The sequence below is a fragment of the Caretta caretta genome, chromosome 3 (assembly GCF_965140235.1).
Source record: "Caretta caretta isolate rCarCar2 chromosome 3, rCarCar1.hap1, whole genome shotgun sequence".
NCBI classification, from domain to species: domain Eukaryota; kingdom Metazoa; phylum Chordata; order Testudines; family Cheloniidae; genus Caretta; species Caretta caretta.
The window spans coordinates 73,498,955-73,526,330 of record NC_134208.1 but is presented as its reverse complement, the minus strand read 5'-3'; the positions used below and the strand labels follow the sequence as shown (position 1 = coordinate 73,526,330).

Here is a 27,376-nt window from a genome sequence, read left to right as displayed (position 1 = left end):
TAGAGTCCTTCGTCAGTGCTGTAGCCTCGCTAATGGAGGCCGGAAAACTCCACACGGAGGTGCTCAGTGGAGAGTCCCGCTGGCCCAGAGACAGGTAGGGACAGAGGGCTGCCTCCATGAGGAGTTGCTTGCACTTGAAGTCCCTTTCCTTCTTTGTTCTCAGGTGGAACCCTCTGCAGATCTTGCAGTGCTCTGTTTGATGTGCCTCCCCTAGACACTTTAGGCAGGACTCATGGGGGTCACCCTTTGGCATGGGCTTGTGGCAGGTCCCGCACTGTTTGAAGCCTTGTGATCGAGGCATGCCCCGAACCCCAAGAGGGGAAGGAATTGGGGTCATGGAGAACCCCCAACTCTAACTACAACTAAACCATTTAACTAGTTACAGGCTAACAAAAAGAGAGCACTAGGAGAAATGCTTGCCAAAGCAAGAGAGAGACAGCTCCAACGACCATCACTTGTGCTAAGAAGGAACTGAAGAGGGGGCGGGTTGGCAGGGACCTATATACACTGCCAAGAAGGGTTGACTCCAGGGTGCTCCAGAGCTGACGTGACGGGAACCGCTAGGGGAAAAACCTTCTGATGACTGTGCACACACACTTACTTGGAATTGACATGAGCAAGCACTCGAAGAACTGTTCCTTCCTATGTGTCTGTATGGCATCTATCATATTGAAGCTTCTATTCCGATTTTATAATGCTAGTGTATGGGAAAAAGGAGATGTCAGGAAGAATTTATTTAGATGAGCTTGAAGGTGGCTCTTTTGGAGGTCTTTGACCTAGTAAGTTTCCGGTCTGTATTTTTTCATTTTTATAAATTGAGAATAAAACAAACACTAAATAAATATTGATAATTTGGGAATACAACTAGAACAGCTGCATGTATCTGTAACTGTTTCTTATAAAGCTGCTGTCTTTTTCTTTTGATATCCTGCTGAAAAAATTGAACATTACAATAAAGACAGCTGTCATAACGTATTTCCCAGGAAAAAGATTTATTGAACATGCATCCCACATTCAGTAGAGGAGGCTGATAGAAAATTTAAACAAAAGAGCAATTAAAATTTCATTTTATTTTATCATCAGTTCTTAATACAATGTTTTGTGTAATTTACTGAAAATATGGTAATAGAGATTTACCAAAACAGCCAGAAATCATTTACAGTCTCCTCTTAGAGTGACAATTACATAACAAGGTACTTAATATAATTTTAAAATTTTAAGCACATTTTGTATTTGATTCAATTTTGGATTTCCTGAGACATGCATAGCATTTCTTTAGGCTATAGTAAATTAAACACTGTGCATAGCAAAACATTCTACATTAACAGTAGTGGTAAGTCACTGAAATTTTAGTGGCCAACAAATTGAAGTGCAACAAGAATGAAACTATTCTAGGCTTCAAAATACCTTAGACTATATCTAGAAACATGTAGTAACAAATGCGTATATTACATTTCTAACCCAGTAGTTTCTTACTAGAATACATCTATTTCACTATAGTGAGTAGTAAATATCTGATATATAAATATCTAAACAGGATATTTGCCAAGCATGGGTTATTTACAGGTAGATTTCCACTCAATAACTAATGCAAGTGGTGCATTTATATTTTGGTAGCTTTTCAACTGGAATAGGACAATGCATCTTGAGAGTTTCACATCCAGATTTTGGGCCTGATCCCAGTTTTCTCCCACAGGCAAAACAGGCATAAACCATTTCTGCCTTAAGACTGGGTGATTACAGCTATTATGCTTTTCTTTAGATTTTTTTATATATTGTTTTTGTTGCTGGTGATAGGAAATAGAGATTAGTTCAACATATATATGCATATGAGTCTCCTCCTTTTACCACTTTAAAATGCAAACCTAAATCCTACAGTTTTCATCTTTTGGTTAAACATAGCAGTACTGCCTGTGTAATTTTTTCAAAGGCATCTGAGTATTTTTATGAGTTGTGCACTATCGAGAAAGCCTGTTACTGGATTAAATGCAACTTCAGTGGAAGTTTTGCCTATTTAAAAACATAAGAATCAGACCCAATATTTTTCATGGTTTTGTACTATGAGAAGTCCTGCATCACTATTCACTTTTTCTGTCTTTCATTAGACATCGCACTGGCTCACAAAGCAGAAACTGATTAGCACAGGGCAAATTTTGGTGAACCAATCTCCTTTACATACAAATTAGAGCAGCAGACAGTTCATAGAAAGAACCAATATGCCATGTTAGATATTGCATTGGCTCACATAAGAGACCTCAATTCTAAGGTCATAAGTGATAGAAAATTCACTTTCTAAACTGTTACTGCTTAGAGATTGCTACTATCATACACTCTATGGCATTTTGGGCGCACAGTCATTGTTCATCAACATTTAAGCAACTAGTTTTTTGTAAACATGATTATAAATGAAAACACTGTACTCAAATGATTTGCTATGAGCTAGATTACGCCACAAATCTCATACATTGAGTAGTACCCTGGACAGGGTGACAGAATCAGGTCACATTAGTAATACATTTCTACAGCCAGGTAGGAAAACAAAACACCTGAAGTGTAACTAAAATTTGTAAAATTCATGCTTTGTTTATAAAATACATATAATAAGGACATTCTCTTACAAAATATTGTAACAAGTTGGTTACATTGGAACTATACAGGAATTCTTAGAAATGAAGTTACTTTAAAAACAGACTTAAGATTTAAATCTGGACAGAAGTAACAGACTATGACAATAGTTTGAGGAGGTTCACAAAAAGAAAGGAATAAAAGATTGTGAGGGTTTACTGAATTGTTTAATATAGATTATAGTAGAAAGTTAGAACTTCTTTGCAGCTAATACTTACAGTATCTAGAACAGTTTGCCAGAGATTTCTACCTTATCTTAAATAGAATATTTGCAGGATTTTTTAAAATCAAATTATATCTCTCCTTTATTAAGTACATAAGTTTTGCAAAAACTTAGACCACTAAAAATTAATTTACTTGTCCAAGTGCATAAAAAGGTGTTGAACTAATCTCTATTTCCTATCACCAGCAACAAAAAAAACTATGTACAATATATTTTCCTGTAAAACATTATAAAGGGCACCTGAAAAACCCATGCAAAAGACTATCAAAATGTATGTAATATGCAAGTATATACTACGTACACAGTGTGTACAGAATTTCATGGTGAAAGACACTTACTAAGGACTCTTCTGTTCCAAAAGCTTCTTAAGTCTGTGACAGAATATTGGCACAAGACAAAGTGAATTCTACAATTAAAGCTGATCCAAGATTGAAGCTGTGCATTCACAAGACAACAGCCATAAGGGGTTAACAGTATGTGCAAAATAGATGGACATGCTCTTTTACTTGGAAAAAAAGGCAAAGCAACTTTTTCAAATCTGTGCAATATAGACAAGGGTTCTGAGAGTACAGGGGATGGACTACGCTTCAGTTTAGATATAGTCCATGGAAATAAATACATATTTCGAAAACTTACTTGGGCCTGTCAGAAACTGAAGTCTACAATTGAATTAATAGGGCCTTCCCACACTTTTATAAGTGAATTATCTGGCCTTAGAAACATTGCTACTTGGCCTTGGAGAGCATTTCCTGCGTATTGTCATCACTCCTTTCCCCAGTCATGATTGCTCAGCAGTATGTCACCAGTGATTTTAAGCATTGCTATAGAGCACAGGTATAATAGCGAGTCAGTGCCTTTAATAATCATTTATAGTTTTTATTTTTGCCTAATTACCATTAATGCAGTATTATCTATTATGAATACTATGGCAAACAATTACCTACACCTAGCCTTTCCCAGTTCACGTAGGAGGAAGAATGAGCATCCCTTTAAGTTGCTGAGAGAGGGAAAGCTAGAAATGAGGAAATAACTGAAGGAATTGTGCACTCCCAGGCTTGTAAATACTTTAAAGAAAAAGTAACAAATTTAAAACAAACAAATAGGTATAGTTATTTAAGGAACTGATACTAAAAGTGCATACATTAGTTTCCTTAAGAGGCTGTGTGCGAGTGGTTAGAATGGGGATCAATACCTGCTCTATGTCCTACACTGTCACTGATTCACTGTGGTAAGTCACTAAATCATCTATAGCTCAGTTTATCCATCTGAAAACTAAAAATACTACTTACCTACTTTGAAAAAGCATTTTGAGATCCTTAGAAATGAAGTCTGAAAGTGCAAAATATTTAGAAGATACCATTTAACAGAAAACAACAGCACTGAAGGTGCACTGTAACATCCCAGACTACATATTGGGCTATGTCTACACTACAGCTTATGTTGGCATAACTTCTGTTGCTCAGGTGTGCGAATAAACCACCCCTCTGAGCGATATAAGTTACAACGACATAAGCGCTGTGTGGACAGCGCTATGTTGGCAGGAGACCTTCTTGCAGAAGTGGTTTTCTTATGCTGAGAGGAGAGCTCTCTCCCGTCAGCATAGAGTGTCATCACCAGACGCACTGCAGTGACACAGCTCCATTACTGTAGTGCTCCTAGTGTAGACAAGAGATAGGCATTTCTCAGGCATGCTGAAGGCGCCAAGCTACTCCTCACTTCTCAATACACAAAAGGGAAACAATCCTGCATTTCTTGCATACCCAAATTTATCTTCAATGGGTATGCATGGAACGCAGGATAGGATCCAAGATGATTACTTACCACACTTTGGTTCAGATTCTCTCTATTCTGTATTTTGTGTAGTCACACCAGGGTATTTGTTATGATTTAGTAGAATTTTACACTCACTCTGCCCTGGTATAAGTGACTACACAAGATGCAGGGCAATGCTCTATTTTCTTCCCCCCCCGCCTCCTTTTATTTACGTACGTACATACATACACACACAAATGTACACGCGCACACACACTCTTGAGGCTGCTCTAAACTACACTAGGGACCCAACAAGAGCAGAACTGATCCCACCACTGGGAACCACAAATGGCTCCTCTGCAGCCCCTTTTGAAGCTACACCCCTCACTCCTTGGCTGTAGCTGAGAATATGGTCCTAGATGTTCATCTTAGTATACTAGCCCTATGATAGTTAAAAATAAGTTGGAATTTCCATGCCTATGATGTTTGGGGGCTTACTAATAGAACCATTTAAATAATTTGAAGAGAAACCTTACATACAATTTGCCATCCTGGATGTATAAAACAGTTAAAGAATTTCAGACAGTTTCCCTGCATAAATTTGGTGAAAACTGTCTTTAAGCTACGGAGACAAGTTTCAGAGAAACCCGTCCTCCTTTCACATTAAGAGGTCACTAACAAATATCAGCAATACCATGTCATTAAAATTTAAACATGTTTCAGAAAAAAACAGTTTCACTTTTTCAATCCTGCATTGCGACTGCATGGGCAGATTACTGTGCCTGCACAAAATTCTGTTAAGTCAATGGGACTCCAATGGGCAGTTTACAGGTGAATCACAATGCAGGATCAGGGCCTAAAGTAAGTAAAAATAAATAAAATAAAAAAAGCAATTATACTATGTTACAGATTAAATACTTGCCAAAGTACTCTCAAATTCACCACAACTATAAAACCAAATAGTCAAACCCACAGTGGTCCAAGTTTGGGGATTTGCTCTATTCAGTTCTGGGTAAGTGCCAAAAAAAGCATTGTTAGACAGAGACCATTGTTGAGTGGTGTCTCAGAAACAACCAGGACTACAAATGAATGATTTATAACATTTGAAACCTGAGAATCTCAGCTTTCAAACAGTATTAAGCACTCATTTCTAGCAATGGCACGTTATGAAATGTAATAAGAACATCACTCAATTACTATCTTGCTTTATTTTCTCCTCACCTGAATTCTGACATGATTTTGGTAGCTGCTATCTTTAGTACTGCAGAAAATCAACAAACTGTCTGAAAACTTGAAAATTAAGATTTCAAATGGTAACAGACAAATTCATTCTAGTGGCTGAAGACTGTGCTACTAAAATCATGCAACGAAGACTGCTCTAGAAAATAAATCAATTGTAGGACTAGAAAATATTTGTGAGACTTGTAACCTTTTCAACTTTTTCCAAACACTGGATCTAGGTCTGGATAAGTAATAAAAGAGTCTATCCCTGGTAAACATTAAAGAAAATCTCATTTAAGAAACAATTTTTCTTATTTTGAGCAATTTCTTTGCTCATATACTTTCCGCCCTCATTTTAGTTACTATTATTCCTTCTTTAATTTTAATCTAGTTAGACGATCTCAATGCATTTTGCTGACACTCCATAGTTACAAAAAATACAGAATACAAAATCCAAATACAAGATTAATCTGGAGTTAAATAACCTTTCATCAATTTTTGAAACCAAAAGCTTTAAAAGCTCTAAATTTCAGAACAATTTCACGCTATTCTTGATGTTTGTACCACAGACAAGTCAAATGTTAAAGTAAACTCTCTGCCTGCTACAAGGTGTACAAATGATATAACAATTGGTGTGTTATTTCATGCACCACAAATATTTATCCTCTGAGGAACTATTGAGACAAAATTCTAATCACAGGAGTATTCAACTCTGAAACACAGCTATATAGCTAAAAGTAAAATGTAAATATTCTAAATTCTGTCTCACTCTACTTGAGTCACCTCTGAATTATTCCAGATAGAGTTTCTGTAAGCTTTACATACAGATTATGAATAAAAAGCATCTAGCATTTCACAAAATATTCTCCAATTACAATAGGCTAGAGATGCCAATATTGCTCACTATTGTTTTATCCCCTAAAAGGAGTCAAAGTTAATTCTAACAGGTACAGTAATAGTGCATACTACATTCAAAGGTTTTTTTTTTTTTTTAAAGTATATTCATAATAAAAGACATCTTGATTGGCTGAATTAGAATTCCCAGTGTCATTTCCAACTCGGAGATGGACTGAATGTATTTACAAACAAGGGAGGCAGCACCTCACATAAGCCATTGTTCTTTTTCCTTACTGTATTTCTCAGACCACTTGCGAGTGAGCTCCAGATACATAGTTGGTTTATGAGGCTTGTAATCCAGGTAAGTTACCTGTCCAGTTTTCTTGGGAATAGCTTTTTCAATCTGAGTCCCTTCATGCCATTCATTGAAAGAGGTGATGGAAATAATTTCTGATCGCACCAAAAGTGCTGCACTGAAGGCAGTCTCATAATACTTCCCATTAACACGGTTGCGGGTGTTGTGGTTATTCCACGGTCGGATGTTGGTGTCAATGTATCCTGGTCCCACACTTGGAATGAACATTAAGTTGCTGCTGTCACAAAAGGCTTTTAGACTTGGCCAATTGTGATGAGATGAGCCATAAGAAAAACCATTGGTGGCAAAGTATGTATAAATTCCATCAAAACCACTTCTGTGGATTTCATGCTTATGTTTTTCTTCCACTAGAAGTGCAATAAATAATCCATCATACGGTGTATTGCGAATGCTCTGGGATCCAGAAACAGTTAATAGATTTGCCCATATTTCAGGGATTGTTACATAAGAATCATAAACATAAAACATGGGGAGAGTTCTGCCTGTGCTGGTCTTATGCCGGTAAAAAGCTGGATGGCCTCCATATCTATAAAGCAAAGAATATGGTAAATATTCATAATATGATGCCAGTTGGGAGAGAATCTTTCACATACTGAACTGAGGAATTTATGAATTTTAAAAAACTTTATGTTCAAGATTAAATTCAATTCAGTAATGTGGCAAATATATATTTTAATCATACATATGCTGGAAACTTATGTACTAGGAGATAATCTACAGCATAACTTAATTATTAGTGTCAAGTCCTACAAGTAGGTATCACTTTCCTCTCAAAGAGAAAACATTAATTCGCTGAATCATTATGGAAGATACTCTAAGTGGCAGCAATAAAATAAAAACTAGTAGCTGACTAACCTCTCTGACTTTAAGGCTGGATTGAATTTAAGGATATTATGGGTTAGCCCATTAGAAGTTTAGCTGTCAACCTACAAAGTTGTTGATTTTTTTTAAATAAAAAAATACAAGTGTCTGAGAGCTTAAATAAAAGCAGTTAGAAACGTCAGTCTGAGGTTTCATGAAGCGTGTGAAAAAAAATTGGTAACTAACCTGGTTCCATAACTGTTGGTCTTCGAGATGTGTTGCACATGTCCATTCCACTCTTGGCATTGCTGGGCACTGGGCACACCGATCAGAAACTTCTCCCCTCAGCAGCACCCGTTGGGGTGGCTCAAGCTCCACCTGGTGCTTCACACCACTGCATGCAGGTAAAGAAGGCAGAGTCGTCTCTAGCCTCCCTCAGTTCCCTCTTGCCATAACTCTGATGAAGAAGGGTAGGAGGGCAGATCATGGAATGGTTGTATGCAACAAATCTCAAAGAACAGTAGTTACGGAACAAGTTAATAACTGCACGTGTGCATTCCGCTCTTGATGACTCTCAAACTGTAAAACAGGAGGCGGGATCAGAGTCTATTTCAATAAAGATTGGAGAGCAACTCATCCCACTCTTACATCATCTCTGGAGTCTTGAGCTACAGTACAGTGGGAAGCAAACGTGTGGACTGAGGACCAGGCTGACACTCTACAAATGTCTGCAATTGGAACTTGTGCCAGAAAGTCTGCCGAGGCTGACTGTGATTTCATCAAATGAGCTGCGACTCTGTCAGGTGTAGCGACATTAGCCAAGTCATAGTACATGCATATGCAGGATGCAATCCAGGAATACATTCTCTGGATGGAGGAGACTGACTGACCTCTTACTCTGTCTGCCACTGCTAGGAACAGCTGGGAAGATTTACAAAAGTAACTGGTTCTGTCCAGGTGAAAGGACAAGCCTTTTCTGACATCCAAGGTATGCAAACACTCTTCCTCCCTGACCGTATATGTTTCTGGGTAGAACACAAGCAAAAAAATTGGCCTGTTGATGTGGAAAGAGGAAACCACCTGATGAACTTTGGATGAGGATGCAAGTAAACCCTTGTCCTTAAAGATTGTATATAAAGGCCTTGATATTACTGCCCGCAGCTCCCCTACTCTTCTAGCCAAGATAATAGCCACCAAAGATGCTACCTTCATTGATAGATGCAGCAGTGAGCAGGTAGCTAATGATTCAGATTGGGAGGTGAGTGGGAGGGGGGGAGAACGCATAAGTTTAGATCCTCTGGGGGAATAGAGTCTTGCACTCGAGGGTATAATTTGATTAAGTCTTTAAAAAACTTTAGGGCCACGTCACTGGAGAAAATAGAGCAATTGTCCACTTCAGAAGGGAACGATGAGCTAACAGTCAGAGATATTTTGATGGAACAAACTGCCAAATCTTGGTGTAAGTAGTCCAGAATATGTTGAACTGAAGCTGGTCAGTGATACACCATACTGGTGAGACCAGATAGAGAAACCCCACAACTTAGCGAGGTAAATAGCTCTTGTAGAGGCTTTCTGCTATTTAGCAGGACCACCTGAACATCCTTCAAGCAAGCCTGCTCTCTAGCATTTACCTTATGGAGCATCCATGCAGTTAAGTGAAGGGACTGTAGGCTCAGGTGGACTAGGCACCCGTGATCCTAGGAGATTAGATCTGAGTCTAATGGAAGTGAAACTGGAGGTTTCATTGACAGCACCAGGAGAATGGAGAACCAGTGCTGATGGATCCATGCTGGGGCTGTAAGCATGACTCTGGCCTGATCCTGTCTTAACTTTTGCAATAGTCTATGAATGAGTGGGACTGGTGAGAAATCACAGAGGAGCCTGCCTCCCCATGTCAGTAAAAGGCATCTATTATGGAACCTACAAGTGAAATTAATGCATGCAGCAACTTATAAGTATGTGTTTAGTGTCTAGACTTTATGGAATGCTTATAAGTAATACCTATCATGAACAGTACTAACATACAGGTGAGCTGGTTTGGTTTCCAGCTATGAATTTGTTAGTGTTTAGCTGATGCCTACAGCCTTAGCAAGAGCTGGCACTTGGTCTGCAAGCACACAGAGAGTATATCACACTTCCACAGTGCTCAAGGGACCATTGCTACAAAGTAATCTGGGACAAAGCACAGCCGAAGTGGGAAAGATTGTTTACAAAGGACGTTCAGGTCTGGAGAGAGAGACTAGTATGTCAACCTTGACTAGTCCATGAAAATGCCTGCTTTGTGGTTCCGGGGTGTCTTGAGGGGCCCAGAGCTGGAGCCAAAGCAGCAGGATGGGAAGACCTACACATATAACCCCTGAATCTTTTTGATATCTCCTGTTGAGGAGGAGAAGCAGGGTGTCTGCTGTGGCTGACCGTGCTTCCTGACCGGGAGAGATGTGTACACAGCAAAGGACTTCAGGGTAGCTCTAGAGTCTCTAACTCCATGGAGTTTGCGGTTTCTCTGGTCTGAGACTAGAGAAGGACCACTGAACAGCAAATCCTGGATAGTACTCTGGACTTCAGAGGGAAGACCAGAAGACTACAGCCAGAATGATCTATACATGGCCACTGCGGAAGTCATGGTTCTAGCTGCTGAGTCCAATCCCGCTTGCAGTGAAGTTCTGACGACCACTATGCCCTCATTGACCAGGGAAGAGAACTCCTGCCCAGCATTCTCCAGACACAGCTCCTTGAACTTTTCCATGGAACCCTACAAATTAAAATCATATTGTCCTAACAGAGACGGTTGGTTGGGGATATGCAGCTGCAAGCTTCCGTTGAATAAATCTTTCTGCTGAATAAGTCTAGCTCCTAGCACCTTTTGATTTCGGGATGGAAGCGTGGTATTCCTGTCATTCTCTCTCATGAGCCCTGCAACAACTAATGAGCCCAGAGGTGGATGAATATAAAGGTAAACCCTTGGGAGGTTACATATTACTTTCTTTCTGCCCTTTAAGAGGTGGGCGGCAAAAAGGTTGGAGTCTGCCATAAAGTCTTTATCTGCTGTATATCTACTCTAATAACTCCTGATAAACCTCAAATTATCATCAAGAGGAGGTGAAGTTGTGCTGGATGAAATGGCCTCGTCTGGAGAGGGCGAAGAGGAAGCCAAGACTTGAGAGGTAGAACCTCTTCTACTGCCTGTTTTCCCATTCTAGAACCTCCTGTTGATGCTTGGTACTGGGCCCAGTGCTGGACTCTGGGGACGGAGCTGCTTAGTGCATAGACTCAGCCCTTCTAGATGAGGGCACTGAGCCCTGGTCTATGCTACAAACTTACGCCAGTATAACTATGTTGCTCGGGGTGTGCCAAACTCCTAGTGTAGACAACGCTATGTCGATGGGAGGTCTTCTCCTATCAACAAAGCTACCACCTTTCAGGGAGGTGGAGTTCCTACAATGACAGGAGAAGCTCTCCTGTCAGCATAGGTAGAGTCTTCACCAAGCGCTACAGTGGCACAGCAGCACTGTGAACGCAGACAAGTCCAGAGCATGTATGGTGAGAATACCTGGAAGCTGGGAGAAACCTTCAAGAATTCCAAAACGGCCACTGATACAGAGCAGGATCCCGTTGTCCTGGCCACATTTCCATAGCAGGTCCCATTGAGACTGATGGGTCCTGCTTCAGGGTTGTGATAAGCAAGATCCCACCTCTGAGTCCAACGAGGATTCCCCTTCTTCGGACGATGGCAGGGCCAATCCAGTCAGTGCCAGAGCCCAGTGTTGAGAGCCTGGCGATGAAAGCAGTGATGCAATCATAACCGAGTTGCAAGGGTCCACCTGTCCGGGAAGCAGGCAACTGAACTACTGGAGGTTGAATCAGTGGCAGAGGCGCCTAAGGACCAGACACCTGTAAGAAAGAAGACAACACCACGAAGAAGAGCAGGTTTTTGCTGCTGCAAATGTCTCCAGGGTACTTGGCACTGAGGTGGTCTCTTGTTGCAGTGCCAAAGAAGCCACCCAATGGGTATCACTGAGGGAAAACGTTTCTGCTGGCCATGTACTGGTGCTCCAAACCAAGAGTTGACTGCACATGTGCAATTACTAAAAGAAGAAGAAATTTTAAATGTAGTTGGCTATTGCATCTCCACATACTTTCAAATGTGCATACCTTATGTCTGAGTTCTAGGTCTGTCAGTTATGAGCAAAACAGCCCCTTTCATTTCTCTCAAGCTCAGGTCATACCATATACAGTTTAAGAGTTCACACAATAGATGAGAAATATCTATCAGAGCATGTGAATGCCAAAAACATACATTTTAGAAAGCACTTACTTGTCTACAATGTACTTCACATTGCTGTACATACTACGATCATCGCGATCTTTATATGGCTCAATATGAAAAGTGACCTGTAAAATGAAAATGCAATAAATGCAATATGGATTATAAAACATTACAGAACATAAAATCCATTTGGTGTTATTTGTCTAAGTAGTATCAGGCACACCAACAGAGCTCTAGAAAGAGGGACTGTGAAAAGTCTCCACAATGCTATGTGTGTAATTGATTCAAGACTACTATTCCTGAAGATTAATTCAATAAGACTCACTATTTTTTGGACTGCCAATATTAACAATATAGATTCGATGAAAAAATAGAAAAACTATACACCTATTCTTTATTACTAGTTTTATATAAGATTGCTTTTCTAAGCTACTGTAAATAATAAGCATGCTGGAAAAAATTACTAAAATACACAACTATATAGAGTATTCTAAGCTAGTTAATTAAAAGGTTATCTATTGACAATTCAAAAACTGATTATAGCTGATGAAAGTGTTTTATATTTTATTTCTAAGCAACAATATATTCTAGTTGTTACAGATAATATTTCTCCAAGGAGAGCTTTCAGTGAGAAATTAGATTTTAAAATGTGGAATGGGAGAACTTTACCTTTAATTTAGAGTTTTATAGGTTCATCAACAACAGCAATAAATACCTAGGCACTAAATCTAATATACTATCATTGCTACTTCTAAATTTCAGGCTTGGGGCTTATGAAATTATTTATGCTATAAACTTCAGCTCACTTCAAACTAAACTCCATTGTTTTCAACTACCCAATTAAAAGAGAGAATGTTTTACATTAATCAATGCTGGCAGTTTTTCAGAAGCAGTTTTTAACTTAGAATGCAAATGACGACACCAATTTTCAGCTGGTCTCAAGTGAAATGTGATACTATCACAAAGATTTTTTCACAAACTAAAGTGAAACACACTGCTGGACTAAATTGTTAGGATTATTAAGCTTTCCGTCAATTGTCTTATTATTTCTTTTTACTTCAGTCCTATTCAGAGGCAAAGCATACTTGACAAGGCTACTTCTAGTTCCACACAGTTATATGACCTTGTTTTTCTCTCTTTAGATTGAAAATAATTTCTTTTGCATAATGATTCTGAGTTTATTGACAAGTCTATCATCTTTAACTCTAATCATTTTCTCATTCAAATTGCCAGGATGCCTACAAAATATAATATTGAAGATGAGGTTCACTGTGCTAAGAATAGATGTTGAGTATAGGTACTGAGAAAATATTATTCCAATGATACTTCAAATATCTTCCCTGCTAACTTCCTGATTTTAAATTTTAATCCATTAACACTTTAGGGAAAAATATATTACATTCTTTATATTTCCTAATGCTGAAGAGAACTGTTCAACCAGTATTAACCGAATCAAAAAATAAGCTGAATATTGGTCTTTTCGCACATTATTTGTGAGGCCTGGGGGGGTTCTTTCGTGTGGCCCACCAAGCTCCCTGCGCCGCCCCCACCCCCCCCACGCACCCCTCTGCCTACCCCGTGGCACCGTGAGCCCCACTCCGCTCCCTGAAGCAGCCAGAACCATGCCCCTGCCTGCCTTGGCCCCGGTGCGCGCCGCATCCACCCCGGAGCTGCTCTAGGTAAGCGGCCCCGGGCCAGAGCCTGCACCCCACACCCCAACTCCCTGCCCTGAGCCCCCTGCCACAGCCCACATCACTGCTGCACCCCTCACCCCTCCTGCACTCCCTGCCCTGAGCCCCCTCCTGCACCCTGCATCCCAACCCCCTGTCGCACCTCTCACCCCTCCTGCACCGAGCCCCCGCTATACCCCACACCCCTCCTGCTCCTGCTGGGGGCAGGGAGGGGACAGGGTTGAGGCCCCATGGAAGGAGTGGAGTGGGGGTGGGGCCAGGGGCAGAAAGGGTGGGGTGTCAGTGATGCAGCCCTCAGGCCAATGCACTACTCCTCACGTGGCCCTTGTGGTCATTATCTCAAGCAATTGCATAGAGGGAGAGAGTGCGCACTAGGACACAGGGTTTCCCCCAGCTATGCAGGTCTCTCCCAGATAAAGATATAAATACTTGCTCAAATTGTTTATTACAGACAATAATAAGCAACAACTGCATATTGTTTATACATATTCCTTCATGATATCTTATTTTTTCTTACCATTTCTCTTATAGTCTGCATTCTATTCTTATCTAATAGAAGGTCACAACAGCCTCTTTCACATTTGTTTTCCACTCGCTTCGCACTATCCCTGCTTCTACAAATCTTGCGTTATTAAAGCTAGAGTTAGCCTGACTCCTGCTCATTTCAGAGGCCTGCATCCAAATTCCCTTTATCTACTTCTACACTCCCCCCTTTTGTGCTTCCAGCACAACTGTCAATTTTAAACTTCCATTTTCATTAAATTTTGTATTTCAAACTCTGCATCAAATATGTCAACCTTAGGGGTTTTAATTGGATACAATGACAATGCATGGTTAGTATGGACACGAAAAGTATTATTATTATTACGTCCTTTACAACAACATAATAACCCTAAACCAAACAACAACAATACAAGCAATAACATGCCCTCAATAATACTATAATGGGGTTGTTGCACAGTTTTAGTCACAAAACACAATACATCATACTTAGTACAGAAGGTAGGCATTCTATGAGTGGTATGAAAGGCATACTTTTCAACTTGATATATATATTTTGAAGCATATGAAGTTGCCCTTGTAACTCAGAAATTTTCTGAATCTCTGGTAGGAGTGAAAGTAAATTTTGGAATTGATCAGGTATTAGGGTGGTCCAGTTAAAGGGTATCTGAAACCTAAGGACTGATTGAAAAATTCTATCCGCAGGCCTGCAGCAGTGGTGAGATTAAAATGAATATCTTGTAATATGGTGGCCTCAACATGCGCACAGCTATCATTAGCTTGGAAGAGTATGTGTCCTGTCAGGGTAAGTTCCTTGTCCCATACCCTCCCAACAAACATTGCCATGAACAGTGACAACTTCCCCTCGCTTCAGTTTACGTACACACTGAAGATGTGGGGGTTCTAATGGCCAGAATGTCCACTGATTCCCTCTCCCTATCCAAATGTTTGGTGTTATTCTGGGAACACTGTCTAAAAATCTATTAGGCATACCAGGTAGTTAATGTCTTGGTGAATTACCCAGTCCACATGCATCCTCCCCACTGACCCGGCAGGATATGGTATGTGGGAGCCCACCTCTCCAACCGGTCCGTATACTTGGAAGAAACACCGCAAATGTTTGCATCTCCACCCAGAATATCTCCAAGTGTGTCTCCATGGCCACAGATCAGATGATACTCCTGAAGTGTCTGTAAGGGCAGTAGGCCAGGCCTGATGCTCGAGATCATGCTGAATAGCCATCAGCTGGTCATTCAGGAAATCCTGGATTTCTGAGCAATCCAGATCCCACTGCAATGCCTTCCCAGCCTCAGTGATATTCAGTACCATCTCTGTTAACAGCTTCTGGGTCATCGAACTAAGGGCGGAGATAACACGTAATTCACCCACTCCAGCCTGAACCTGGGTTAGTTGTGCTCCAGTTATAAGGCCAGTGGCTTTTTCCAATTGTCCCTATTTCTCTTCATGTTCTTGGTTTCTATAAATATTCCAAATTGCTGCTGCACTATTGGCCCCATCCCATAGGGATACAGCTAAGTCCCTCTTATTTCTAGAGGAAACCCAGGCCCTTTGTTGTGTTAACCTAATGGCAGCCAAAATACATACAACTGTTAAAAGAGTACAAATTATCTAGTTAATGAACACAAATGTATATGTACATTTGATCTAGAGATGTATTGAATATGAACACTTTAAAAGTACGATACCTTTAGATTGTATTTATGTGCATTATTCAAAATAACAGGCACCAAATCTTCACCAGGTTCCCCATTTTCATCAGCCATACCAGGTGGGTACCAAGAAAGGGCTATGACACCTAAGATATAAAACATGAGCTTGAGTTATGCCACCAAAAACAACATTATGCCTACTAAAATTTAAACAAACAGAAGTGTGCACATGAAACATATAAATATTCATGTTAATGTACAACATAGTTTATACAGCTAACTAAATAACGGCCATTTCTGAGTAAAACTGGCATTTGATACAAAATATATGTAAATATTTCTTGCAGCCAGGAACAATATAAAAGCATGGTTTGAAAAATATTTTTTTTATGGAACAAGTGAAGGGCAAGGATTTCAAATAACTTAGATATATGCAGCTACACATCTAATTTGCCCAAGCAATTACTGCAGATGAGCACACAAATGTTAATTGTATGCAGACAGTTAAATAAGCAAGGTACAGAAATAGCCAAAAATAAGTGCCTCGTACAATTCCCCCCCATCCCTCTGAGTGATGTTAAATTCAACAGTATATTTACAAACTAAAAGCCTTAGTTACTACATAAAGGTTATACTACCCATGATCTCTGCACAATATTCTTATTGATGGGCTGTCACAGGTTGCCTTTAGATCAAGACAAAAGGATGGCACACAGGCCTAACTTTGTAGACATAGCCAGTGGACCATAAAACTCGTATGGTCCATAGACAATAAAGATCTGAAAACAACAACAGTTACATACTTACAGAAAACCATCCATAAATTGATTTGGCACAAGAGTCTTTTCAGTAAGATTTTTTCCTTTCCTGAATGTTTGAAAAACATTTTTAACAACATTGTGTATTTTATGGAAATGCAAGTAAAATTTTAGTTCCACTGGAAAACGCTAACATTGACATATAGTCACTGGATCATTTCATTCTGTTCCCATTAACGACAATAGCAAAGTTTCCAGAGCATAATGGGATTAGATCAGGCCCACTATCTCCTGATAACATGACAAATAAGTTGTCACAATTATAAGACTCAGTTAATGCATGGGTTATGCATAGTTCTGTATAAATCATTGACTACTGGTATCCAGGCTAAAGTTTAAATAAAAATCTATGATGAGTATATCAAGAAATTATCAGATGATGACCTAGAAAATTCCCACAAGAATCTAGCAGAGTAATGTTTTCTGGTCCATCTGCAGAGCCATCTTTTTCAAACAAACAAACAACTTTTAGACTTTAGACAGATTCCTTAAGAAATAAGTCAAATTGAAGATGACAGTATAGTAAGATTGCCAGTAGTCCAGGACTTCCCCCGGAGAAAAATACATAGCATATGTATACTGAACAAGTCCACAACAGGACTGTCAGTAGCACTGTCTTGAAACAATTCAATTTCAGACCCCAATGCAACAGCAATCTCCTTTTCCCGTCTTGTCCATCCAACTGTACTAAACACTTAAAAGACTACACTTTCAGATTTTTCTAGCTCTTGCTTCCCAATGAAAAACCAACAATCATGGCACAGAATCCTTAAAAAAAAAAAAAAAAAAAAGTTAATGAAATTATTCCTGAGTTATAAGGCTCAGGAAAAATGCCCTATATTTTTAATTGACAGAGAAATATGGCACTAGTTGCCGAATATGAAAATAAGTCAAAGGAATATACCTTCCCCAAAGAACTTACTATTTGTACATTCAAGAAAAATACCACCATGTTACTTAAAAAAGTACATCTAATATGCATATTGTCAAAAATAAAAAAAATGTCAGAGAAGCTGAGACAAAATACATTTGCCAAAAAAGACTTGCCCTGGAACATAACTTTAAAATAATATATATTTCTGAAATGCAGTGGAACAACAACAATTGATGGGATTTATAGCCAGGTATTAAAGTAAGTATACATGAATGACATTAGTTCACAGAACTGGGAGAATAGGTACTATACCTAAAAGGTTCCATACACTCTAATGAGATAAAATTTTGAGCGAAGAGGACTTTACAGAAGAATATGTATGGAAACTAACCCCCAACATAAAAATACAAGTAGGAACATACTACCAACCTCCAAGCTCAGGAAATGATATATGAGTGCATGACATTTAGGAGATTAAACCAGCAACAAAATCTAATAGAATAGGAATAATGCAATGTGCATCATCTACTTGCACATAAACTGGTCAAATATCAAGTTGGGACATGGTTGAGAAAATCATGCAGGATAATGAGTATAGAGTAATTCTGTCATAAGACATATGCATGCTGCTAAATAAAGAAAAGGAAGAAATAGAAAACAAAATAAACCCAGTATGGTTCAATGGCCACATTATAGAAATAAGAGAAATTCAGCTCAAGTGAAGCCAAGAGAAAAGGATAAATATGAGAAGTAAAAGGGCACTGCACATAGATAAGCATATAAGAATGATAAGTTCTCAAAATACACCTGGAACAGGAAGCCTGCAAAGAATCAGTGGTTGTGCTGCACATTAAGACACATAGGGAACAACTGAGGAAGAAGATAGTTTTCTGCGCTGCTCTGATTTATATTTTTGTATCAGTCTTCACCCCAGAGGTTGTTAAGAAGATACTTACTATAGATCTCTTCACAGGCAAAAAAAGATGAAGCACTCTTAGAGACTGAAGTGGCAAAGGGAGGAACAAACTAAAAAAGTAAATCGCAGCAAGTCACTAGAACCTGGTATTCATTCCAGATATCTGAAAGAATTTAAGGTTCAAGTGACTGAATATTGTTGTTAGCAGCTCAATCTCATTAAAATCAGACACTAATGGAGGACAGCAAAAGTTGCACCTATTAGGCATACCCATGAATTACAAACTATGAGATACTCTTCAGAGCCAGATAAATTCACTGAAATAAAAAAGAGTTATAAAATATCTAGAACAATGTGTTAGGGACAAACCCTGTAAAGGAAATTCTGCCTCTCCCATCTTCTAGAATTCCTTGACCACAACACCACATTAGGGGAGAATAGAACTGGTTAAAACCAATTTATTTAATTAAGTCTGTTTGAAAGTGTAAAAGCCCACATAAAAGGCTAGTAAGAAAACGAAGGCCAGATGTAAAGTACTGTGATGGATTAGAAACTGTTTAAGAGACAAATAATGGGGATAATGGTCAATTCTGCAGCACAGGAAAAAGGTGAACAATACCCCAAACATCCATACAAGGACTGATGTTTATTGTAGCAATCAATGATCCACAAAAGCAAGTGAACTCTGAAATCAAATGAAATTATTTGAGATAGTCACGACTAGACAGAACCAAGAGAAAATTCAGAGGAATCTTATATAGGTGTATCAGCAATGTACACTGAAAGAAATAATTTAAACTATTCACACACTACTGAGTCCTAAATCAACTGTAATTACTTGGCAAAAAGAAGAATGCACCAAGACTCTTGTCTACACCAGACATTTCTTCCTAACGTTCTCCACCAATTCAGCTTTACTGGAGGTAAAGATTATCGCCTGAATCTTAAAGGATTATTATACCTTATAAAACTGTAAACAAGATGATAATTGTTGCCAGTGTTTAAATCACTTTGCCAGAGTGAGAGAAAACACCGCTGTGCTTACAATACCAGCGGTAACCTGCCCACACCAGTACTCCCACTGTTGCTATCACCAATGGAGCTGTCCCAGTATTAGTAACAAGAGGAAATTTAAGTTTCTTAAAAAACAAAAATGTCACTAGCAATGAACAAAATGAAAAAATGAACATAGCAATCTTTGTTCAATATGTAGCCATGGTCAAAAAAGCTAACAATGTTAGGAAGTAAGAAGACTGGGATAGACAATATTAATGAACATATTATAGTGGCATTATACCAATTGACAGTAAGTTTTCACCTTGAATACTGTGGTCTGGTCAAATAATATATTTATAGAAACAGAAGGGGTCCAGATGTAAATGATAAAATAATTAGAAGCATAAAAAGAAATCCAAAAGAAGAAAAACAGAAAAGATGATGACTGCCTAGTTTACAGAATAAATAAGAAGGGCTATAATACAGATATATAAAATAAAGAATGGCATAGAAAAGTTACGCTGAGTGCTTCTATTTATGTTCTCCCTCATTTAATATAAAACTGGGGACAAACAATGAAACTCATTAATAAATTTTAAATTTAAGAGATAAAAGGTAATACTGGTGTATACGTTATTTTTGTTTTTTAAATAATTAACCTACAGTACAACCCATTCTACCAGGTATTAATGTTGTCAAGAGCTTAACAGGTTTCAAAGAAGCATTGGACATGTAAATGGATAGTAAGAATATCCATAGTTACAAAGTACAGGAGGAAGGAACTGTACAAGGGATACAATCCCTCACAATTCAGGGCATAAAACAATTATTAGGTGTTAGTGGTTGGCTAGAATTTTCCTCTGTGGATAGGTTATTTCATAATTGTCTATTATGGGACTTCTTGAACCAGCCTCTGAAACTGTGACTCAGAAACCCTTCGATGCCAACTGGAAATGGGATTACAAGAATACACTGATCCTGGTACATACATTCTGGTTCACCAAAGAACATCATGTGAAATCATAAATGAAAGCCAGGATCAATCATTTTGGTCAATAATATTGTTGTGAAACTTCTGGATAGATACTATGTAAGGACTGGTTTCAGAGGAACAGCCGGGTTAGTCTGTATTCGCAAAAAGAAAAGGAGTACTTGTGGCACCTTAGAGACTAACCAATTTATTTGAGCATGAGCTTTCGTGAGCTACAGCTCACTTCATTGGATGTGTAGCTCACGAAAGCTCATGCTCAAATAAATTGGTTAGTCTCTAAGGTGCCACAAGTACTCCTTTTCTTTATGTAAGGACTGTATATGTATATATGTTTTAAAATCTGTGTTGAGGCAGAGTTGATAAATGGAGTTTTCTGTCAAAGGATGTCTATTCACCTGTCCCTCCGGCATGTAAATTAAGCACTGTAACGTAACACAATGGAGAGTCATTTACAAAGGCAATGGGGGATCTAAAATCAACAGGGAGGCAGCATGCTGTCAGTGGACAAAGAACTTTGGGGGATATAAGAAAGCAAAAAGACACCGCTTAATCTTGCGCCTAGGAAGTAAACAGACAACGCAGTTACATTTATGAAACCAGTTACATTTATTTCTACCTTGGTGGAAGACTCTGCAAGAAGCTTTAGGTGTGAGAAACTTGTTTAGACTGGAGGTTAGTATATTAAATTTAGTCTCTAGAAAGTGGGTTATAATTGTTTTATATGTAACCTTATGTTTCCATTGTCATTATCATTTGAACATTTGATAATAAACTTATGTTGTTTTCATTATAAATGTAACTCAGTGCTGTGATATTAACAAAGGTACTGATCCTCAGTAGGATCACACAAGCTGGTGTGTACACTATCTCCTTGTGGGCAGCAAACCTAGGATTTCTGTAAGTACTCAGTGGATAAGGGGCTGCTTCAAAGGTGTGGACTAGGATGCACCTATTGTTAAACTAGGAAAAGTAAGGACAAGTCTGGAGGAGACTGTTTGGGAGGCTAACAGGCTAGAGGTGTGAGGGAGCTGACACCCAGGTAAACATAAGCAAGTCTTCCTCTCGACAGAGGTAGAGGGTAATAAGGTGACACGTGGTCCTAGATTACCTGAGAACCATTACAGAAACATCTAGGACTGATCTTCTCTACTTGAGAGACATCATATCCACTACAAAAATGCCTATATCTGTATTTTATACACTACACAGAGTACTGTTAAACAAGTAAACAAATCATATAAAATTCCTTCATCTAAACAGCTATAGATATAGTCCCCAATCCTGCATCTGCTCTGAACAGGTCCATCTGTATGAAGCAGCTTGGAAGACCAGAAACTAAGTTAGGGATTGAACCTGAAGTACAAAATAACTTGTTAAAACCAGAAGTTTCCATGAAGGAATCATTGACAAAAATCTCCTGTGCACACAAAAAGAAAATACCAAAGTTCCCTTACATTTCAATATGTAGAAAAAACAAAGGTGAACAGTTCTGTTTACTCAAATATCTGAAGTCAAACAAATGACTACTATGCCAAAAATAAACAGACATTTATTACCAACAGAGGCTGAACGCATTTGTTGCATGTGGGCTTCTATGACAGAAGGGTCCTTAGAGCTGTATGTTCCAAGTTCAGGGTAAAAACTGGACGCAATATCATCTGGAGGATTGTGTCTTCCCTTCGGGTAATTGTTTGCAATTTTGGAATCCCAATGTGGCACCAGTGGATGGTTCCAGTGAATATATTTACCATCATACTGTGGATTCCCAAACCAGCTGTAGTAAAACACATGAAAGTTATAATTAGGGGAAGGCAATTCCTCTTCCAACTTTTTTACAGAGGCCATAGATGTTTTAACGCTATTCAATGCAATACTGTGCAAATTATTGGTGTGCGTTACACTATCACCATTGGCAGCAGTTAGGGGACTGTGTTTATTTTCTAAGAATGTTGTCCGTTGTTGAAGTTCCGGTAAGAGACCAAGTCCAAATGGATCCCCAAAACCAGCTCTGTCAGGTCTTAGAGTCTTCAAAGCCATCATCATGGAGCAAATGAATAAAATAAAAAGCAACAAAATAATGCATGTTCTTCTGTGAAATCTTGCCATGATGTCATAGTTCAGCGTCCAAACAACAGGTTTCCAGCTACAACTGGTCAAGAAAAAAATATTTTTAAATCAGATTTCTTGTCACCTATCAATTCAACATTATTAAACACTTCATAAAATTTCTATAAGAGATTTAGGGATAAACATAACTAATTTCTAAAAAATATACTATGTTTGCATACTCTTGTACATATCGCCTTTGCTGGGAAAAATAAGACAATCAACACATACATTCTCAAAGATCATGCAGACCTGTTTTAGTGAACTATGTGGTGAAGCTTTACGCCATCCAAGGATTACACATTTTATGGAACATCCTACTTTTCAACGGTCTTCCTGGTTTTCCCAAACTGCACCAGACCCTATGAAATGGGAATTCTAGTTACGCTATTTCCAAGCCACTGCTTTGTGCTTACCCTGTGTCACTGGCAGAAACACCATAGTATAGCTGTGATTTTTTTATTTTGTGCACTTAATACTTCTGGGGGAATTCTGTGTCACTGTGCATGCACAGAATTCATGTCTCCCATAGATTTTTCCCCCTTGCAGAATAATACATATTGCTGAGGAGGCACTGCAATTACACCCACCAGTGGCTGCTGTAGCACCAAAAGAGAGAGTAGCCGGCTCAGGGCCGGAGCAGTCAGTCCCAGAGAGGATGCTTTCCTCATAGGCCCCTGCCCATGGGGCCAGGTGAAGAGGCATGGGATATTGGGGGCGGGGGGGACAAAGACTGTAGGGCACCTGGAGCTCCTGCGGATCACATTGACTGCAGATCAGAAGGGTTGGAGGAGACACATTGGAGTGGGGAAACAGGAACTACTGGGGTGACAGCATTGAGCCAGGAGCTTAATGGAAGTGGTGGGTGCAGGGTCACATGGGATCAAGGGGGTAGCTGAGTGGTGGTGCAGGGACACATAGGGATGCAGGGGACAAGGGTGCAGTGACACATGGGGACAGGAGGGAGCTGAGTGGAGGCCACAGATACACACAGGGACAGGGGCAGATGTGCCTGACTGAATGGGAGAGGCTAGGGGTCAGGCAGAGTCTGCATTGGGGAGGCTCTCCAACTCCCTAACAATCCTCCCTCCTCCCAAAAAACATTCCATACTTCTCCCACTCACACCCAACAATCCTCCAGGTTCACTCCCAGGCTCCTTCCCAGTAATTACTTCCCTCTGCTCAGCTCCTCCGTTATTCCTGACTCCCCCAAGCAAAGGCCCTTGCACTGCTTCTGAGGGGTGCAGGTAAGGGGTGTGGGAAATACGTTTCTGTATTGTAGTTTAAATGAATTATTATGCAAAGTTCTGTATTAATAAGCCTAGTAAGCAATCTATTTGTCAAAAAACATTTCCTGAATCTTTTTTGTTTTCTGTATTGTAACAGAGATACTTGCGGACAGGTATTTTGAAATAAATAACCAAAGTAACTGAAACCAGTAAGATTATATTGTATTATTTTGACAGATAAGATATGCAGATTATTAAAATATTGTGCACAGAATTTAGATTTTTGGCACAGAATTCCCCCAGGAGTAACTTAACATACAAATTTCAGACTCTGGATTGTAAACTTGGGGCACTGACCCTCTTATTGTATGGATTTGTACAGTGCTTTGCTCAATGGCCCCCAGATCCCAACTGGAACTTGGAGCTATCATAACAAACTTGGCAACTGACCATTAACTGTAATATAAACAACTCCATTACAGGACTTTATCAGTGAAAATGTCTGTTCAACTTGTAAATGAACCCTTCTGCACTGTTTCAAGAGGATACAGTATCACTGGTAAACCCACCGGATTTAAACAGCTTCTGCAATTTATTTAAATTCATTTAAGTTACTGAGTCTGATGTAACGATATTTACTTTGTTTATTGACATGTGATGTTGACCATTTGTATTTTAATTGTCATAAAGCTTTAACCTTTTAAATTTCAACATACACTGTTATTAAATAATTGTCAGACCCTCCCTACTTTCTGACCTGCCCATAATTTCTCAACTGTGAAATTTTAAATCTCTAAGCATTTTTTGTCAATTTTTAAAACCCATCCCAACATGTGCAATTGTGAAGAATTTAAAATAAAACAAAAAAATGTAAAAAGGAAGCAATCAATATTATCTGTTGAAATGATCAAATAAAAATAAAAATTGAATTCTACCAAGCCTAATTATAATGCATTTTGCCTTGGAATACAGCTGCACACATTTCTGAAAAAAGGTAAAAAACACGTTAATGTAGGTGACTGAGTTTCACTAGAAACAAAATTGGTGGCTCAACTCCTGAAGCCTCAAACATTTGTGAGAGTTGTTCCAGTTTCTTTCTCCAGGTCTGGGGAGCAGGGTTTAGATATGGGACTCAAAATATTTGAAATCTACCAAAGTTTATCTCCTTTAGCTACTCCTACTATGGACAAAGATACTGAAACATATCTCATTCCATAAGGACTCAGCAAAATCTGACATTTTCCATGTGGATGATTAATGAAATATGGATTACAGTCTCTCTTTCTCCAAAACCCCTACATGCTACTTTACTTGCTGCTTTCTAAACTCCTATATATGAAAAAGCTACTTTTTACCAAATCTTTAGAGACTGCAGACATAAAAGCCACTTTTTCCCTCTACCACCATTTGTGTCCTGCAATAATCATTTCCATATGGCTTTCATATTACTTATTCTTGCCTCTCATCCTGAGAGGTTTCAGAGTAGCAGCCGTGTTAGTCTGTATCCACAAAAAGAAAAGGAGTATTTGTGGCACCTTAGAGACTAACAAATTTATTTGAGCAAAAGCTTTTGTGAGCTACAGCTCATTTCATCGGATGCATGCAGTGGAAAATACAGTGGGGAGATTTTATATACACAGAGAACATGAAACAATGGGTGTAACATTGTAACTATGTAACTAGAGTGATCAGGTAAGGTGAGCTATTACCAGCAGGAGAGCAGGGGTGGGGACTTTTTGTAGTGATAATCAAGGTGGGCCATTTCCAGCAGCTGACAAGAACATGTGAGGAACAGTGGGGGGGGGGGGGGGGGGAGATAGTTTTACTTAGTGTAATGACACATCCTCTCCCGGTCTTTATTCAAGCCTAAGTTAATTGTATCCAGTTTGCAAATTAATTTTCCTGAGAGGAAATCCGTGGTTCTTGTTCCTGCAAGGTTAATGTAATTTTACCTCTTTTTTAATAACTCAAGCATAGTCTTTTCTGTTGTCTCATAAATATGTGGGTAAAAAAGGCATTAAAAATAAGGCCTGAAAGTTCTGAGTTTTTTCAGCTTGTTTTGCATGTTCACTTAGATATTGCCTAACTTGTTCTTCCTGGAAGATTCTATGATTATGAAACTAGTAATATCATGAGATCAATTTTCATTTGCATGGTATCTGTGACCACTTAAACTTCAGCACCTCAGCTGAAATCAATCATTGGCAACTTTATCTTTGTGCTCCTCTGAGCAGGTTTAGATGACATGAAGAGTACAAACAGTCTGCTTTGTATAGGAGAGAGCCATATTTTCATTTCTCTGTCTAAAAGAATTAAAACAATTCTTAATAAAATTATAACATGGTTCTTTCTGTTCCATCCAGTTCCCCTCTCCTCCCCACAACAAAAGGCTATACCATAGTTAGGTTCAAACATATTTAAGCAAAGTTATTTTTATACTGTAGACAGAATGTGAACATTATTTTTGATTAACCTGTCCTGAATTCTTAGAGCAAATTGTGGCAGAAATGCCAAGGATCCATCAATGTTAAATATTTTACTGTGTTTAGACATGGTAGTGTCCCAGTCCTGCAAAGGCTTCAATAAATTCACCGATTATAAGGCAGAAGGGACCACCGTGATCACCTACTCTGACCCGCTTTGGTAATTCAGTAAATGCCAGGCCCACGTTAAGTCCTCTTTGAACTAGAACGTCCAAAACCCGACCTCTGTTTAAAAATTGCCAGCGATGGAGACGCGACTTCGCTACCCCCACTCAAAGCGGCTACAACTGACAGAGTTTAGAGAGAGAAACAGCTGGCTGGCTCTGCCAGTTTATGTACATTTGGGACCGGTCGGAGCTTAGTTTTAGAGCCATTTTCAGTTTCCGCTGTACAGTCTGCCAGCTTCCCCTTCCATTCGCGCGGCTCTCGCACCCCAACGGGAGCGAGACAAACGTTGCAATCACAGAACAAAAACAAACCCCAGCAACGTGGGGCTGTAAACCCAGCAGGCCGCGTCCGGCGGGCACCTGACGCTGGTGGGGCTGAGCTCCGGCGGCGACGGGCGCGGCAGGCCCCGGGCTCCCAGCACAGGCACGTCCTGGCGCGGGTCCGGCCGGGGCGGCGGCCTGTCACTCGCCCGGGCACCGTCCTCCCTCGCAGGCCGGCCACGGCCCGCCAAAGGAGCGCGCAGGGGCTGGGTCGGAGCCGCCGCCCCCCGGCACCAACCAGCGGCGCGGCGAGCAGGGGCCCCGGGGAGCGAAGGGGGGAGGCAGGTGCTCTGGGGGCTGCCCCGCTTACTCACCCGTCGGAGGCGGGGGCGCGGCCCTACAGCCTGGGGAAGGCGGGGGCGGGGGGGAGCAGCACCAGCAACGCTCCGCCTAGCGGCCACTCCCGCACACGAGACAGTTGGTGTCTGCAGCGGGGCCTGCTGGGGCAGTTGAAGACGCGGGTGTGATCATGGGCTGAGTCAAGTCAGTTCGGGTTTTGCTTCCTAAACTT

The 27,376-nt window shown here is 39.8% G+C and overlaps 1 protein-coding gene and 1 long non-coding RNA gene across 6 annotated transcripts in view; one reads left to right on the top strand and one right to left on the bottom strand.

The window, feature by feature from the left end:
* Positions 1-27,376, top strand: part of LOC142071535 (uncharacterized) — a 206,923-nt gene that overhangs the window by 19,748 nt on the left and 159,799 nt on the right. The window lies entirely within an intron of this gene.
* MANEA (mannosidase endo-alpha) lies at positions 974-27,376 on the bottom strand. Of its 5 annotated transcripts, none has more exons than XM_048844974.2 (5): positions 27,180-27,376; positions 22,116-22,708; positions 16,001-16,110; positions 12,151-12,227; positions 974-7,560 (listed from the first exon to the last, which is right to left on the bottom strand). In XM_048844974.2, exons 2-5 carry the CDS (start codon positions 22,663-22,665, stop codon positions 6,924-6,926), a joined length of 1,374 nt encoding a protein of 457 aa, XP_048700931.2. In that variant the 5' UTR covers positions 22,666-22,708; positions 27,180-27,376; the 3' UTR covers positions 974-6,923. The 5 variants fall into 5 exon arrangements, with proteins under 5 accessions (XP_048700931.2, XP_048700932.2, XP_048700933.2 ...); XM_048844975.2 differs by lacking the exon at positions 27,180-27,376 and adding an exon at positions 26,857-27,142; XM_048844976.2 differs by lacking the exon at positions 27,180-27,376 and adding an exon at positions 26,905-27,142.

What these genes read in the sequence shown, in the direction of transcription:
- MANEA (XM_048844974.2), bottom strand. Translation starts at nt 22,665, where the DNA reads ATGGCAAGATTTCACAGAAGAACATGCATTATTTTGTTGCTTTTTATT. An exon ending in AATGCGTTCAGCCTCTGTTG is followed by an intron (nt 16,111 to 22,115) that starts GTAATAAATGTC and finishes TTTATATCTTAG; the next exon opens with GTGTCATAGCCCTTTCTTGG. An exon ending in GTGAAGTACATTGTAGACAA is followed by an intron (nt 7,561 to 12,150) that starts GTAAGTGCTTTC and finishes TTTGCTTTATAG; the next exon opens with ATATGGAGGCCATCCAGCTT.